Source organism: Lupinus angustifolius, unplaced genomic scaffold (assembly GCF_001865875.1).
Source record: "Lupinus angustifolius cultivar Tanjil unplaced genomic scaffold, LupAngTanjil_v1.0 Scaffold_1_550, whole genome shotgun sequence".
Taxonomy (NCBI): Eukaryota; Viridiplantae; Streptophyta; class Magnoliopsida; order Fabales; family Fabaceae; genus Lupinus; species Lupinus angustifolius.
This window is the reverse complement of record NW_017715873.1, coordinates 46,365-61,888: the sequence shown is the minus strand read 5'-3', so window position 1 is coordinate 61,888 and position 15,524 is coordinate 46,365. Positions and strand designations below refer to the sequence as shown.

General features: G+C 33.9%; 2 protein-coding genes across 3 annotated transcripts; both read right to left on the bottom strand.

The window, feature by feature from the left end:
* Positions 1-379: 379 nt before the first annotated feature.
* LOC109336962 (palmitoyl-acyl carrier protein thioesterase, chloroplastic-like) lies at positions 380-4,044 on the bottom strand. The gene is made up of 7 exons (XM_019573807.1): positions 3,917-4,044; positions 3,461-3,867; positions 2,441-2,574; positions 1,963-2,076; positions 1,674-1,854; positions 1,305-1,373; positions 380-657 (listed from the first exon to the last, which is right to left on the bottom strand). The coding sequence occupies exons 2-7, from the start codon at positions 3,857-3,859 to the stop codon at positions 409-411; spliced, it is 1,146 nt and encodes a 381-aa protein (XP_019429352.1). The 5' UTR covers positions 3,860-3,867; positions 3,917-4,044; the 3' UTR covers positions 380-408.
* Positions 4,045-9,654: 5,610 nt separating this feature from the next.
* On the bottom strand, positions 9,655-15,321 carry LOC109336965 (SWI/SNF complex subunit SWI3A). Of its 2 annotated transcripts, XM_019573814.1 has the most exons (7): positions 15,148-15,316; positions 14,494-15,062; positions 12,372-12,863; positions 11,910-12,070; positions 11,773-11,819; positions 10,085-10,245; positions 9,655-9,970 (listed from the first exon to the last, which is right to left on the bottom strand). In XM_019573814.1, exons 1-7 carry the CDS (start codon positions 15,239-15,241, stop codon positions 9,791-9,793), a joined length of 1,704 nt encoding a protein of 567 aa, XP_019429359.1. In that variant the 5' UTR covers positions 15,242-15,316; the 3' UTR covers positions 9,655-9,790. The 2 variants fall into 2 exon arrangements, with proteins under 2 accessions (XP_019429359.1, XP_019429361.1); XM_019573816.1 differs by lacking the exons at positions 9,655-9,970; positions 10,085-10,245 and adding an exon at positions 11,193-11,342 and having other exon boundaries at positions 15,148-15,321.
* Positions 15,322-15,524: the final 203 nt, after the last annotated feature.

Sequence of the window (15,524 nt, the reverse complement as noted above, 5' to 3'; positions counted from 1 at the left end):
TATGAAGAAATAGAGAAACAACTGTAACACACATTATTTTAAATTGTAAAATACTATATTATGGTTGTAGTAGCCTTCACAATTTGCATCACCTTACATTTGTGGTGCAAAAATGAATCACAATTATGTCTGTACTTTTTCCATAAAAAAGAAAGTAACACTAATTATGGGATGAATTTCTTTTCAGTAATGTTGACATTCTAATCAAATTATTATAAACATGCTGTTTTATTTACAACATAGTCCTACAATAAATCGCCAAACATAGTTCCAAAGTTAAAATTCACAAAGTAAATTGACAAAATTAATGAATATAGAGATTAAAGGATCTTAGAAATCAAGAGTGAAAAACCAGCAGGAGAATGCAGTGATCTATACGTATGATCCAAAATGGTAGTTGTATTAATATCACTGTAGCTTTTGCTTAAAATGCCATTCAGTTCTGGCTCGTACTACGTCTGTTCTATCATGTTGAAGACGAAGCATGTGAGTGTATTGCAGGTGAGGCTTTCTGTTGATAGAATTATTGGACTCTCCAATCACCCTTGTTGTTGGAATAGTTATGGATTCCAACAAATTTGATTGTCTACATTCACGTCGAAATTCCAAAGTCATGCTTGTCATATTAAAATCTTCTAGCACTTCTATTGGCACAGTCTGCGCTCAACAAACAAATTAACATTAGTACATAAACATGCTAATAACCACCATGGTTTTAACTTTTAAATGGTAGCTACCGTTGCCGTTATAACATTGTGTTATCCTTATATTATCTTTGTATAATAACAACAACTCTTTATTTTACTGGGTGGGACTGGCTACATGGGTCAAATGGTGACATAATGCACTATCGTAAATCATGTTCATTGACTAAGTATTGAGCTCTAAGTCTTTCTTTTTCATTTTCCCTATGTATGATTTTCCTTGTCTCTCTTTTCCTCTAGAAATTAGACTACCTTCCATTTGATCTACTCTCCTTATGGATGTTTTTATCGGTCTTCTCCACACATGTCCAAATCACCTAAGACATCCTCCACACATGTTTTTACTTGTAATTGTGGATAATTTTAGAGGAATAGAGTAGGTGTGACTAAAATTATAGCAGTAATACAGATGCTAAAAGGTTACTAAAAATGCAATATAGATGCTCAATTGAGGTTGTGGACCGTCATTTGTAAGTTAGAACCTTGAATTCATTACCAAATTCTATGACATATAGAGTATGTTTGTCTTTGCAACATTTTTACATGATTTGTCTTTGCAACATTTTTACATGATTTGTCTTTGCAACATTTGACACTTACCTCTAAAATCCATCCAATGTATTTCACATTGTTCACATGCTGATTAGCATCCATGTCGTTCCACCTTGGCTGTATTGCATGAAGTTAAAAAAGCAGTGAATACAAAGATCTGAAAGTAATATAATTTTATACTTATTGACAAAGAAGGATTTGATTTAAGTGAAAATGGAAATAAATAGAAGAGGGTTTAAGATTGAGAGCACATCTTTTGTCCAAAAATATTGGTCAATAGATGTAAAGCTAATATACATTTAATTAATGTTTTAATTTTCTGAACAATGAGAAATAGAGATGCATATAGTGATATAAATTTTGGGACAGAAGTTGTGGCTCTTCTAACATTAAACTTAAATCGGGTATCAAACTTACAGCTAATCCAGAACGGATTCTCTCAGAAGTTTCATCATCAGTGAGCTTGTCCAGCTTTTCACAATCTGTTTCTTCACTGGCAACAGCAATCCTATTAAGGTAGAAAGGAACAAGCTCTTGTTTAACTTCACCAGGTATCTTGCTTAGTCTTCTTGTTTCTCTATTCATGATCACCCATGTGCTGCATGCATGGTTGAAAATTTTAGCATGTTATATATTTTGAAAACAAAATCTTTATGTTATGTATGTGATTAATGAGTATAAGTATGAAAAGGATGAAATATTGGACCTTGTTGCTCTTGTTATAATCTCTTTGGTATAGTGATCCCTAATTATCCAATCTCTTCGCATTCCATTCTTTCCAGCTGCATCAACCCAAGTATCAATTTCAATTTCATCTCCCCTGTCACATTTTTCTTCAATCCATCAGTCTATAAATATTGTTTGAAAACATTGTTTCAAATTAAGGACCGCATCATATTCCAGCCATATTAGAACACAATTCCAGTGTCGCATTGAATTGCAATGATGCGACCACTCGAATAACAACGCAGCTGTATTTTTATCGCATTAGGCCACATTAAATTTAAAAATATTTTTTAAATCACAAAAAAGTTCACATCACAATGGGTGCAAGTCTGCAATCCGAATAGTAACACCCGCAATCATAACAACAACAATTGTGACCATATTCGCGACAACAACCGCAATGTTGTAGTTATGTTATATAATTATGCAATGCAGGGTATTAGACTCATCAAATTTACCATTTGCTATATCTTTGCACTTGAACTTGAATACGAGTAACAACCCAAATGAGTTTACGAAGGCTCATCTCACGAGTAGCTCCAAACCCGTCCCCTCCTATCCCAGAGCTGGTAACATGATTTAGAGCAGTTTCCTGAACCATTTAACATGCAGTTCATTAAAATGTTCTTCTTTCCCGTGGTTCTTTAATAATCTATTAATCAAGTAAAAAAGAACAGCCCAAAGCATAAGACTCTCATTTAGTAACGCCTGTAGAATATAGATATGTGTAGCTTTATCCCAGCAAGCGAAGAGTTTATTTCCAGGATTTGAACCTGTAACTTCAAGGTCTCACACTCGCATGTTTAAGGCAAGCTCATCCTCTAATATATTCATGAAGTATTTTAACATATTTTCCTTCTAGGCTCAACTATACCAATGACATTTACATCATACATCTTCTGCACAATAGATATCCTTGGTCTGATACAGGTTAAATGTACCACATAATAATAGTGAGAAAGTGGGTATTATTGGGAAAGGCCTTCAGATTAGAACATAATCATTAAGCCATGATTCTTATTAGGAAAATGGAACTAGCAAGTAGCAAAATAGTTCAATTTTATAGGTAAAGTATAAAATTGTTGAAAAATGAAAGATGAAAGATGAAAAGTATAACCAAATTTGTTGAAATATAAATATACTATGTTGATATTAAAAGATTACATGCAAACAATATAACTGAATCTGGTAACATATTGCAAAAGTTGACGAGAATGCTAATGACAAGGTTTGAAACTTCATTTGTATCATACAGCTGTGGATATGATATATTAAGCTATAACTGCATAACTAACAAAATGTTGGTTTAGTGTGTAAGGCTCAACTAAATCTCAATAAATCAAAACGTTAATGGTTGATTCCTGACAGTAATACTTGTTGAGAGGGGTAGTCACGCAACTAAAAAGGGAATTAGTTCCTTACCTATAGGATGAGGGATGCCATTGATTATACCAAAAAAGCTAGAATTATGAAGTAACCTGAAGAAAATTCATGAGTGTTTCCATCGTTGCAGTTTTATCTGGTCCAATTTCATAAGACCTGATAGCAAAAATCTGTCTATACACAAACCTTCCCTCCACAAACCTTCCACGCAAGCTGGTAACAAAAGCTGCATCACCTGCACCTGAGAGAGGAGCCTCTACTGCATGCATTTCATTCACCTTTATTCCATTAACTGTTTCCACTTTCTGAGAACTACTATGAGAATTTGTAGTCATCAATGAAAATCTTCTTTTATTGTTCAACATGTTAGTACTAGTGTTGCATGAAGAATAAAGACTCAGCTTCAAAACCTCCATTGTGGTTACCACATTTTCTTTCTTTGCATTGCTCAAACTCCATGGAAATTGAAACCCCAAGTTGCTTGTTGCAGCCATTGGTGTAATTGCTATAGTTAATTAAGAACTCAAGTCAAGGAAAAATAATGGGTATAAAAAGTGAGGATATGATTTAAGATATAAATTCTAATATGACATGTTTCTTGTAGAGTTGAGAAATGTTTTTTTTTCCTTTCTCTAAAGTGTATATAATTTGTAGGTGTAACAACTTGTGAATTATTAGAAAGGAATAGCTTATTTAAGATAGGAAAATTAGGAGATTAAGATGTTGTCTTTGTAACATATTTAATGGGATAATAAATAAATGTTAGAAAATGGTGTCGGATTCATAGCCCAACCACTTCAATTGAATGGTGTAAAATATGGTTAGATATACAACGTTAATTTTGTACGCCAAAATCGAAAGATGCAAGAGGTTTAGCTTGTGAATTATTAGAAATGTTGGCCCTGGTTACGTGAGTGTTGCTACTAATATTTTCATGTCCTTGAAAATTGGGGTACCTCTAATTTAACTCTAAACAATTAAAGGTGGTTGGGAAAAGGAAGATAAAAACAGAAGACTTTCGAAATGGTAAATTTTGTGTAGCTTTATCACACTTTCTTTAGCATCAATATGTTCTGTGGCAAGAAGAATAATAATAACACAAGGGCCAAAGTGGAAACATCTAAATTATATTGGTTATGACTTATGTCTATAAAATGCTTGTCTTAATTAGTTGAATTGATAATGGAAATGTATATAAAAAAGTGTACACTGCGCCCAATTGCCTGAATTGATTTTATAAGAGGCGATATCTTATAGAATGTTAAGTCAAATAATACTATACAACTACAATCAAATATTCTTCCCTTTAATTGGGGTAGGCTAACTTCAAATAATATTATATTGTATTAAAATCTTATCCGTATTATCGAATTGGGGTTTATGCTACTTCACTTCAAATATTGTAGCAAATTATTATCATTGTGTTTAATCTTTTGAAATGTATGGCAATCCTTCTTTTAAGGGATTAAATTAATTAGGTGAGCTCTTAGAAATTTATTGTGCTCTGCTACTGTTTTTTTCCCCTGCTATATAAGCCTACAATTGAATGAAGCTATGAAAGTGGTTGAGATCGACCATAATCATTGAATATAAGTTAGCCTTAAAAGTGAATGAAAGTGGTTGAGATCAAAAGTCTTTATCCAATTTATGTTCTGTGTTTTATACTCTCTTCTCAACTCTTTCTTTTCACACAATGATATAAAAAAGTAAAATAAAAACCCAGTTCTATATTTACGGTGCAAATAGTATATAAAAAGAGTAGTTGACAAAATTGTAGAAAATAGTAGTTTTGTACCAAATGTCCAAATATGTTTTTCTAAAATTTATTCAAGAATAACTAGCAGTCCAATTGTATATAAAAAGAGTAGTTGACAAAATTGTTGAAAATCAAGATATAAAATCGAAATATATAAAAAAAGCTATAAAAATAGGATTTAATATATACATGATTTTTGTAAGTGTTTTTTACACTGCCAGTGCATTATTCATCATTCATATATTAATCATTGTTGACTCTAAAAAAAGTAATACAAATTAATGGTGGATAATATGCTAACATTATAAAAATCTTTACGGACCGTGCATAAATTTTAAAATCATAAAAATATAGTAAGGTACATATAATTGAATGGGGATCAGTTGTCTCATATTTTTGTATTACTGTGTCACAGTCCAATGAAAAGTTGTCATATATTAAAATTAAAAATAAGAAAAAATATAAGGTAACATTTTTATACTATTTGATAGGATATGATTAGTTTGAGACATAAGGACAAAAAAGTGTAGGGAGAGACAATTTTGCTTCCTTATAATTTATCATTCTGCTTTTTTCTTTAGATGCCATTTAGTTCTAGCTAGGGGTGTCAATATGGGCATTGCCCGCGGGCCAGCCCGTATTGCCCGCAAAAAAATACGGGCAGGGCATGGTATTTTTGCCTGTTAGCCCATATTGCTCGGCCCGTTTGCCCGCTTTATTAGCGGGCATTTTAAACGGGCTCCGCGGGCGGCCCGTGGGCATTACATTCTACACTTTAAAATTTTAATCCAAGTTTATAATTATTATTGTAGACTTGTTAAAGAGAATTATTATTTAATATGGTTAGAGAGACATGTTTTAAATTATTATTATAGAGACTTTGAATTATTATGTAATGTGGTTATGTAAAATCTATTGATTTACCGCATAATGTACTTAATAACTTAACATTCACCATTGTTGCTTTTTTAATGTAAACAGGAAAATGCCTGCGGGCCGCCCGGTAGCCCGTTAGCCCGTTTTAAAACGGGCAGGGCATACTTTTTGTCCGTTAACCAATTGCGGGCATGCCCGGCCCGCTTAAATTATTGCGGGCATTTGCGGACGCGGGCTAAACGGGTCGGGCGGCCCGTTTTGACACCCCTATGTACATGTAGGGGTGTCAATATGGGCATTGCCCGCGGGCCAGCCCGTATTGCCCGCAAAAAAATACGGGCAGGGCATGGTATTTTTGCCTGTTAGCCCATATTGCTCGGCCCGTTTGCCCGCTTTATTAGCGGGCATTTTAAACGGGCTACGCGGACAGCTCGCCGGCATTACATTCTACACTTTAAAATTTTAATCCAAGTTTATAATTATTATTGCAGACTTGTTAGAGAGAATTATTATCTAATATGGTTAGAGAGACATGTTTTAAATTATTATTATAGAGACTTTGAATTATTATGTAATGTGGTTATGTAAAATCTATTGATTTACCGCATAATGTACTTAATAACTTAACATTCACCATTGTTGCTTTTTTAATGTAAACAGGAAAATGCCTGCGGGCCGCCCGGTAGCCCGTTAGCCCGTTTTAAAACGGGCAGGGCATACTTTTTGTCCGTTAACCAATTGCGGGCATGCCCGGCCCGCTTAAATTATTGCGGGCATTTGCGGACGCGGGCTAAACGGGTCGGGCGGCCCGTTTTGACACCCCTATGTACATGTAGGGGTGTCAATATGGGCATTGCCCGCGGGCCAGCCCGTATTGCCCGCAAAAAAATACGGGCAGGGCATGGTATTTTTGCCTGTTAGCCCATATTGCCCGGCCCGTTTGCCCGCTTTATTAGCGGGCATTTTAAACGGGCTACGCGGACAGCTCGCCGGCATTACATTCTACACTTTAAAATTTTAATCCAAGTTTATAATTATTATTGCAGACTTGTTAGAGAGAATTATTATCTAATATGGTTAGAGAGACATGTTTTAAATTATTATTATAGAGACTTTGAATTATTATGTAATGTGGTTATGTAAAATCTATTGATTTACCGCATAATGTACTTAATAACTTAACATTCACCATTGTTGCTTTTTTTTAATGTAAACAAGAAAATGTCCGCGGGCCGCCCGTTAGCCCATTTTAAAACGGGCAGGGCATGACTTTTTGTCCGTTAACCAATTGCGGGCATGCCCGACCCGCTTAAATTATTGCGGGCGTGGGCTAAACAGGCCGGGCAGCCCGTTTTGACACCCCTAGTTCTAGCTAGGACTAACTCTGCCTTATTGTCCTGCATGGGAAGCAGGTGTGTGAATATTATAGATTGGGTTTTCTATGATAGAATTATTATTGGAGTCACCTATGCCCTTCTCTAATGGACAAGTTATTGATTCCAATATATTAGATTAAGTACATTCACAGCGATACTCCAAACTCATAGTTGTCATGTTATAATCTTTTAGAAAAAGATGTAACTAGACTTTTACACAGTGATTGTATTCATTAATATTTGATTCATAATTGATTTTTAAATATAAGAAATATAAATGAGTTATAGATGATATATTGATTATGTATAAATTTTTACACTAATAATGCATAAATATCATTACTCATAATCAACACTTCTTTTGGCATGCTCTGCACCAAGCAAAAATATCATCAACGTGACAAAAAGATTAATTAATCTTGCTGAGGAAGTAAATAATCATCAAATTCTAAGACATCCGGTACAATTTTTTATAGGAGATTGTGGTTAAAAAAACAAAGATAAATTATTAGTGAAGATAAATGAGCTTAGTTACAGATACTACGTTGTCTAATAGAATAAGATCCATCGAATGTTTTAACATTGTTAACGTGCAGGTTACCATCCATATCGTTCCACCTTGGCTGTATTACATGTTAGAATCTTGAAATGGAGAATTACAATTTTTTTTGTAAGTTAGTTAATTTTGAACCATTTTTTGTTAAATCACTTATAGCAAACCAGATTTTAAGAAATACAACTAACCATGACCATATCTTAATTATGATGTTTTGTTCTGTTTACCAAACGCCAAACATTGATCATGACATGTATGTCCTATTTCGTTCTATAGTCATCAAATACAGCATACAGGATATACTGGTTCTATCCAAACGATAATCGACAACTAACTCAAAACAAGGAGCTTTATATATGATATAAAGTTGAATTATAATTAATTTAATTTCCTTACATTTTGACTTGCATGAAATGATAAAATGTCTAGCCAAAATCAACATTATAAGTATCCCGAACATTAGTTACTACTGATTTCAATAATCAGTGGCCGATCTAGCTATAAAGTTTAGAGGGGAGAATAATATTTAATTATAATTTATAATTAAAATTATTTGATTAACAATAAAAAATAAATATATATAATTGTTTCAAAGTTTCAAAAGAACATATTAATTCTAGAGTAAATACTCATTTCAGTCGCTCAATGTTTTTCGACCTTACCGTTTATCCCTCAAAAAATTAAGAATCCAAAATCGTCATAAAAATTTCAAATGTATGTCAAATTTGTCATTTTTAACATGTTTTACAAAAAATAGAGAATAATTTGACCCACATTTGAAATTTTTTGGGACTATTTTGGGTTTCTCAATTTTTGAATAACCAGACTGGTAAGTTCGAAAAATATGAGGTTTTACGACTAAAGATGTTAAAGAAAAATATATTTTATTTAAAATGTAACTTTTTGGACTTTTGAAGATTTAAACTCATTGATTATTGATTATTTGTATAAAAATTAGTTATTCCATTTTTCTATATAAATAGCCACATTACCAATAAGAAATTTATCTTGATTAATTCTAAATAACATTAATTTACAACTAAAGATGTTAAAGAAAAATATACATTCATTTAAAATGTTATTTTTTGGACTTTTAAAGACTTAAACTCATTAATTACTGAGTCATGTATAAGAGTTTCAGTTATTTTATTTTTTCATATAAATCGTCACATTACCAATAAGAAATTCATCTTGATTAATAATTGAATCAGTATATAGTATAACAAAAATTCAGAATATATTATTAATATCTATAACAGTACCCCAATATAGAATAACAATACTGCAATATTAAATTATCAATGTAAGAAATAAGAATATTACATCAAGAAAGTATTAGTGAAAATAATAACTTACAAACACTATATGAATTCATGAGTGTTGAGGAGAATCATTTAACAAATTTGTTGATAATAAAAACACATTCATAAACACACTCTCAAAGGTGCAATGATGATTTTTTTTTTACTATTGCTAAATACCTATAATGTTATAACTTTATATTATAAAGTGAATAGAATAATAGAATTATTTATGAACCATGTGCATTGTCTAAATTGATAAATTGAGTTTTAATTTAAATACTCATAGAGTAAAATAAATATTTTAATAAATTATGTAAAATAAATATATTAAAACAACTTACAAAAAAACAATATTATTATTTTTAAATTCAGCACCTAAAGAGATCCGCCTCTGCCAATAACCATAACAGTATAGGAGATGTAACCATCTGAAAGAAATTAGCTGATTACTAGAATGCAGTATGGTTATGGTATGACACAAGTTTACAGTATTTCATAGACCCGGTGTAAAATGATAACATAGAGTACCAAAACTTTACCAACACTTACAATCTGGCCTAAGATTTAACATAAGAATAATCTTTCCATCTAGTGACTCCGGATCTAAATGTCCTCCTTAAGACATCAATCCGTTCGGTCAATATAGAATCTTTTAGCTCTTCTGTTTCAGCATGTTCCTTTTCCATCATCTGCTCTAGATCATCAAAATGTTTCACCTTGTGTTGCATTTTCTCGATCTAGTTAAAAAAATAAGCGAGAAAAATAAGTTACTCCCTGAAGTTGATATCTGAACATAAGAAAATCTAAACAAGTGCCAGGAGTTATAAAGAGAGAAAACCACAAGTATCAACCTGTGCTTCGATTATAGTTGCTACCAAATGTTCAATCTCTCTGTCTTCCTGGTCTGCCAACAACTTCGCTCGAGCAGCAGCAGCTCCAAGAGCAGTTGCAATGGCAGCTCTTATTTGTAGTGTCAAAGGTATGTCATCATTTGGGCATTTGTCATCTATTTCTGCAAAAGTAAGCTCTTATTGAAGATGAAATAGAACAATAATTCATAACCATGTTTCATTGGAAAAAATCATAACCAACAGCGTAATACAATGTACCCAAAAAATAAGAAACCATACATATGTTGTTATTAAAAATTCTAAAAGGATACATCAAATTTTAAAATAAAAAACACTATTAATCTCCAATATCAGAAGGAATCCTCAATTCAAGCATCTTGAAAGATACCAATGGCAGAGCATCTTTCATGTTATAATTTCTAAACCTTTTCATGATTAAATTGTTTGTGAGAAATATAGAACTGAATTCTCATGAATGATCCCTCAACAGAGGGCAGCCGGTAAGCAAAAACAAGGAAAAATAAATTATTAAGACACTTACCCCTTAAGTTCTTTATTCGCAAAGTAGCCAACAATATAACAGTTCAGAGCAGCCATTTCCAAAGTGAAGATATCAGCATTACATTAAAAAGTTTCAAAATTTTGTAAAACACATAATTAGTTAACTGTTATAAGATGCTATAAAAGAGGATAGGCAAAGCAAAAGTTCTGTGTGGAAGATAGAAAGATAATGGAAAAGAAATATAGAGACGGACAAAGGTTATATGCAGAACAGAAGAAGCTGGAAAAGAGTGAGCTTGACAGAAAGGTGACTCGGATGGAAAAGACCTGGCTTGGTTGGCAAATGGGTGAGCTGCTAGGATTTGGTCAGAAAAAGGATGGGATGTAAAACAAATGTGCGAACAGAGAATAGTGGCCACTCCTCCCAATGTTCCATCAGCAACTGACCCGCTACAGCAGTTGTGACACTGAAAAGCGACGCTACAGGGGTTTTGGAGTAACAGAGAGCTGCTACACACTGCTCCTTTGCTATAGAGCTGCCATTTGGAGTAACTGACTATACCATTGCTTCTACTTTCTATTTGGAGTAACTGACTATACAGTTCTATAGTACTGCTCCCCGTCCCCATTTTCTCAGTAGTTTTTCCACTTCATCCTCAAGTTTTAGTGTTTGTTTCTAGTAAGGAATCCTTGCACCAAAATGGGTTACTCAAAACCCATTAGTAGAATGCACATCCAAATAGGCTTGTTAGATGCACTGCATTCAAGAGTAATTGCAAATGAACTCGCAATTGAATAAACATTGCTCTCCATAAGATTGTTTCCTACACTGTGCCCATACATACACCCCATTCTAGTGACAAACTAATTGTGTATTCTAGTACTGACATATTGAGAAGAGTAATGAGTAAAAGTTATGAAGCAAAATTACGAACAAGTATCAGTATTTTTTATGGCTTATATCTGAGGGATCCAACACGTTTTTGTTTCATTTATCTCTAAGAAAGTGGAAAAGTTTTTAGGGAAAATGCCAATTATAAGCTATACCAATGCAAATGACACAATGTAAAAAGTAGAAAGTATAAGCTACTTATAGGAAGCAAATAATTAATAACAGCTAGACTCTATTTAATAAGTTTTGTCAATATAATATCAGAATATCATCTTGTACATACAATTCAACAAACCTGACTCAGTAGACCTCTCCATCTCTAATTCTTCACCATCAAGGGCTCTGAGATAATAACAAATGTAAGGATTTTATAAAAGCAAAGAAACAATTTAAGAGCAAGTAAACAACTGATAGATTTATGGTAAATATAACCTTGCTGAATTACTGTGCAGAGAGTTCATTGTAGGAGCATAGCCCTCTTTAGCATCAAATATCTCCCTTGGACACAGGTTCTCATCACAAAGTGCCATAATAGCAGCATCAGCTGCAGCAGCTGTGATATGAGGGTCAACCACTGTAGAGATAAGTCCCACCTAATTCAAAACAACATTAACACATTTGCCATAGAGAAAAGGAATACATGATATGATGACATAGTATAAGAAAACAAAAGGAAGAGAGGGACACAAGACCTTATTCCCAAATATTAAAAAACAAAATAAACAGGATACAATTAAATGTAACTGAAGTATAGAAATTAAAATGAATGAGGTGCAAATGATATTAACATTCGCAACTTCCTTTCCTCGGGTAAGTGGTAGAGAAGCCTTTTTATCCCACTAGGTGGCTCAAAATTATAAGAATAACATATGGATAAATTCAAGATTATCTCACCTGCTTCATCAGTGAACTGCTAGAATCCGAAAGAGGAGTGACACGCTGTCTTTTGGAAAGACTTTCCTTCACAGCATCTCCATTCTGCTCATTTTCATTTGAAATCTCGAGAGATTGGTCCTGTGTCTTAGATGTTTCTTGGTGATCAGATGAAGATGACTGAACTTGTTGTGCATTGTTCACAATGCCATTAGCACTATTACTGTTAACATTTCTGTGAGCAGATCCCAATATGAGCTCCCCAAAGGGCAGCTCAAAGAGTTTTGAGATGCAATCAAGTTTACTCTTGGTTTGAACACTTTGAGAAACAAGTTCCCATTCATCCCCATGCTTCAAAACAGATTCTAAAAGGAGAAGAGTTTCTCCCTCAGTCCAAGCAGCTTCATGTTTGCCACTGTTTTCACTGGACTCATTTGATATGAAATCCCCCTCAGTCCTGGTTTCCCCATAATTTCCATTTTTGAAACATTTTGCACAAATAATGAAACTATCCTGCCACGTTATTAATAGAATAAATATATATTAGTTTTATGAAGATATGTGAAAATGCAGATTGAAGACTAATTACATATATAATCAAATGTGAGTGAAAAGGAAGAAATCAATTGTGACAAATCTCTGTGGAGAAGATCTCTCTCCTAAATTCAACTCCAAACCTGCTCTATTAGCAAATTGTTCAGTGAACATACGGGAGTTAAAACAATACATAAAACCCATTTTTGAAGGAGGATATTAAGAAGTGCCCTAAGGAATCAAAAACATGAAGTTTGTCTTGGGAAGTGATGTACTAAAGATTTGAAGAAATGAAGTAATTTGTTTTCCAAAAAAGACTTTCCCTTTCTTGATTACTTTACCAGTGCCCATAAGACCCTTTTTTGAAAAAGGAAAGTGGGAGGACATCAAGAAGCACTATTTGGACACCTGAACAGAGGAGCAGAATCAGATATATTATTTTACTTAGTGGCTTTACTATTTATAAGAAAAAAGAGAATAGAGTGCAAATGGTTTTCAACCAAAGTGGTTTCTATTTTTTATTTCACAGTTTACACTTCCATTATATTATCTACTTCCTCATATTTTTGTCATACTAAGCAAGTGTAGAGTGATTTTTATTCTAAAATTTCCGTTGCCTCACTTTTGAACTAGTCAACCAAAAAGATCCCAAACATATGTTTGGATGGAGAAGATAGCAGTAAAAAACATCACCCTTAATTGGGATTTTTTTAAAAGGGTTTTCTTAACCTTGTCATGACAAAAATTATTACTACTATGTTTAGAGCTTTGACAATTTCCTGTTTGAATGTTTATCAGCCGTTGATTGCTTTGAAATTTGATGTGTTAAATGCAGAACCTCATTCCTTCATAACACTACAGCATTTCTGGAGTTTGTGTGTGTCGTTATCATTCTTGAAATATTGTGAGAACTACTTTCATGACGTATAGTGGTAGTAAACAGGAAATTACACCTACCCTCATCTGAAAAACAGCTTTGCTATTTGAACAGTATTTTAATTTTACGAAACAGCTCACACACCCTGACTCAGCAGAACTAAACTAAATAAACAAATGGAGAAAAGATTTATGGCAGAAGCAAATTGTATTTGACCAATCACATTGCTTATAACCATACATAGATTGTGTTAGTTCCAAAAGTGATACTCAAGAAAAGTAGGTTGCGCCATTCGAGCATGCTTCATCCCATGCTCGTCTTCCTAAAGGGGGAATGTGCTAGGTACTAACCCTCTTCCCCATCCAAAGCGAATAAGGAGGGAAGTGTTTATTTGCATCAAAAAATCGAGGGAAACACCTCTTCTTCCCCTAAACCTCAAATAGGGAGTTCACATATTTCCTTATGTAAACATCTAAACAAGATAAATAACTCCCTCCATCACATCCCTTTTCCTCCCTCTCAACACCATTCAGGATTTAAATCACGGTTACGGTTGTGTTGCGGTCACAATTGAATTCTTGTTGTTCAGGCCTATTGTAGCATTCAATCAAGATCTCCACAATGCAATTGCAGTACACAATTGAAGACCTAGACTCCATCTAAAACTTCCGAACATATATAAGTGCAATGTGATATATAAAGAATATAAAAACAAAACCTAAAAATCATAACCTGAGTACTTTTGTAGTGTCGAGAATCACATTTATCACCACAGAGCCCACAATTCACCTCCTTCTGCCTCAGCAAATCCCCGTAAACATCTGAATAAGACGCCAGCAGCGGCAATTTAATACCAGCCCCACCACCACCACTACCACCTGCATCCTTACCAGTCTTCGCAATGACACTACCACGAGGCAACGAAATCGGTTTCAATGAATTCGGCGTAGCTGAAACACGGATCCCATTAGGCGCTCCTTCCTCAACCCTAACCTTCCACTTCTCCTCCACCTCCTCAGCCACATCCCCACCCTCCGCTCCCAACGGAGGCGCGCCGTAGTTAATCAAACCCCAATTCTCCAAGAATTTGAACACCTTTTGAAGCACCGTGACGTCACCGACCAGCGATTTTCGCACGTCGGTGAACGCGAGCCTTCTAGAAGGTTCTTCTCTGTACTTGTTGATGATGAAGTCTCTGTACTCTTTGTATATCTTCGGGGTTCGAGATAACGAGCTTCCATCGAAGAATTCCTTCAACGATGTTCTCTCAGTTTCGTGGATTTCGTCCCATATAAACCAACCTGTGAAAAACAAAGGAGAACAAAAACGTCAGCGTTTAGAAGGAAGAGTGATAGAATAGTTGGGGTTTTGAGAAAAAGTGCTTACGGGAAGAGATTGGGATTGTGTAGAGTTCGAGCTCTGAATCTGAATCGTGCATCAGAAGCGGGTTTGAAGAATTAGAGTCCTTTGTTAGTTCCATTACCGAGGCTCCAACTCAATGGAGGTTTGAATTGGGGTCTTGTTAACGCCTTCTTTGTTGAAAAGTGACAAATACGATAGAGTAAAAAATTTAGATTTCTCAATATTTTTGTGCTGCCAATTTTGTGGTAGAAAATTTTAATTATGACAAAGTCTTATCTTAAGAAAAAAATGTATACATCAATCAAATAAATTGTATAAAAGTTTTTTATATTGTTAATATATTAAAATTAATGATGAATTTTATATTGTCAGTGCATAAATGTATTATCTTTTTTCATGAT

What these genes read in the sequence shown, in the direction of transcription:
- LOC109336962 (XM_019573807.1), bottom strand. Translation starts at nt 3,859, where the DNA reads ATGGCTGCAACAAGCAACTTGGGGTTTCAATTTCCATGGAGTTTGAGC. An exon ending in GTGCAAAGATATAGCAAATG is followed by an intron (nt 2,077 to 2,440) that starts GTAAATTTGATG and finishes AAAATGTGACAG; the next exon opens with GGGAGATGAAATTGAAATTG. An exon ending in GAATCCGTTCTGGATTAGCT is followed by an intron (nt 1,374 to 1,673) that starts GTAAGTTTGATA and finishes CATGCAATACAG; the next exon opens with CCAAGGTGGAACGACATGGA.
- LOC109336965 (XM_019573814.1), bottom strand. Translation starts at nt 15,241, where the DNA reads ATGGAACTAACAAAGGACTCTAATTCTTCAAACCCGCTTCTGATGCAC. An exon ending in CACAATCCCAATCTCTTCCC is followed by an intron (nt 15,063 to 15,147) that starts GTAAGCACTTTT and finishes TGTTTTTCACAG; the next exon opens with GTTGGTTTATATGGGACGAA. An exon ending in GGAGAGGTCTACTGAGTCAG is followed by an intron (nt 10,246 to 11,772) that starts GTTTGTTGAATT and finishes TTACTTTTGCAG; the next exon opens with AAATAGATGACAAATGCCCA.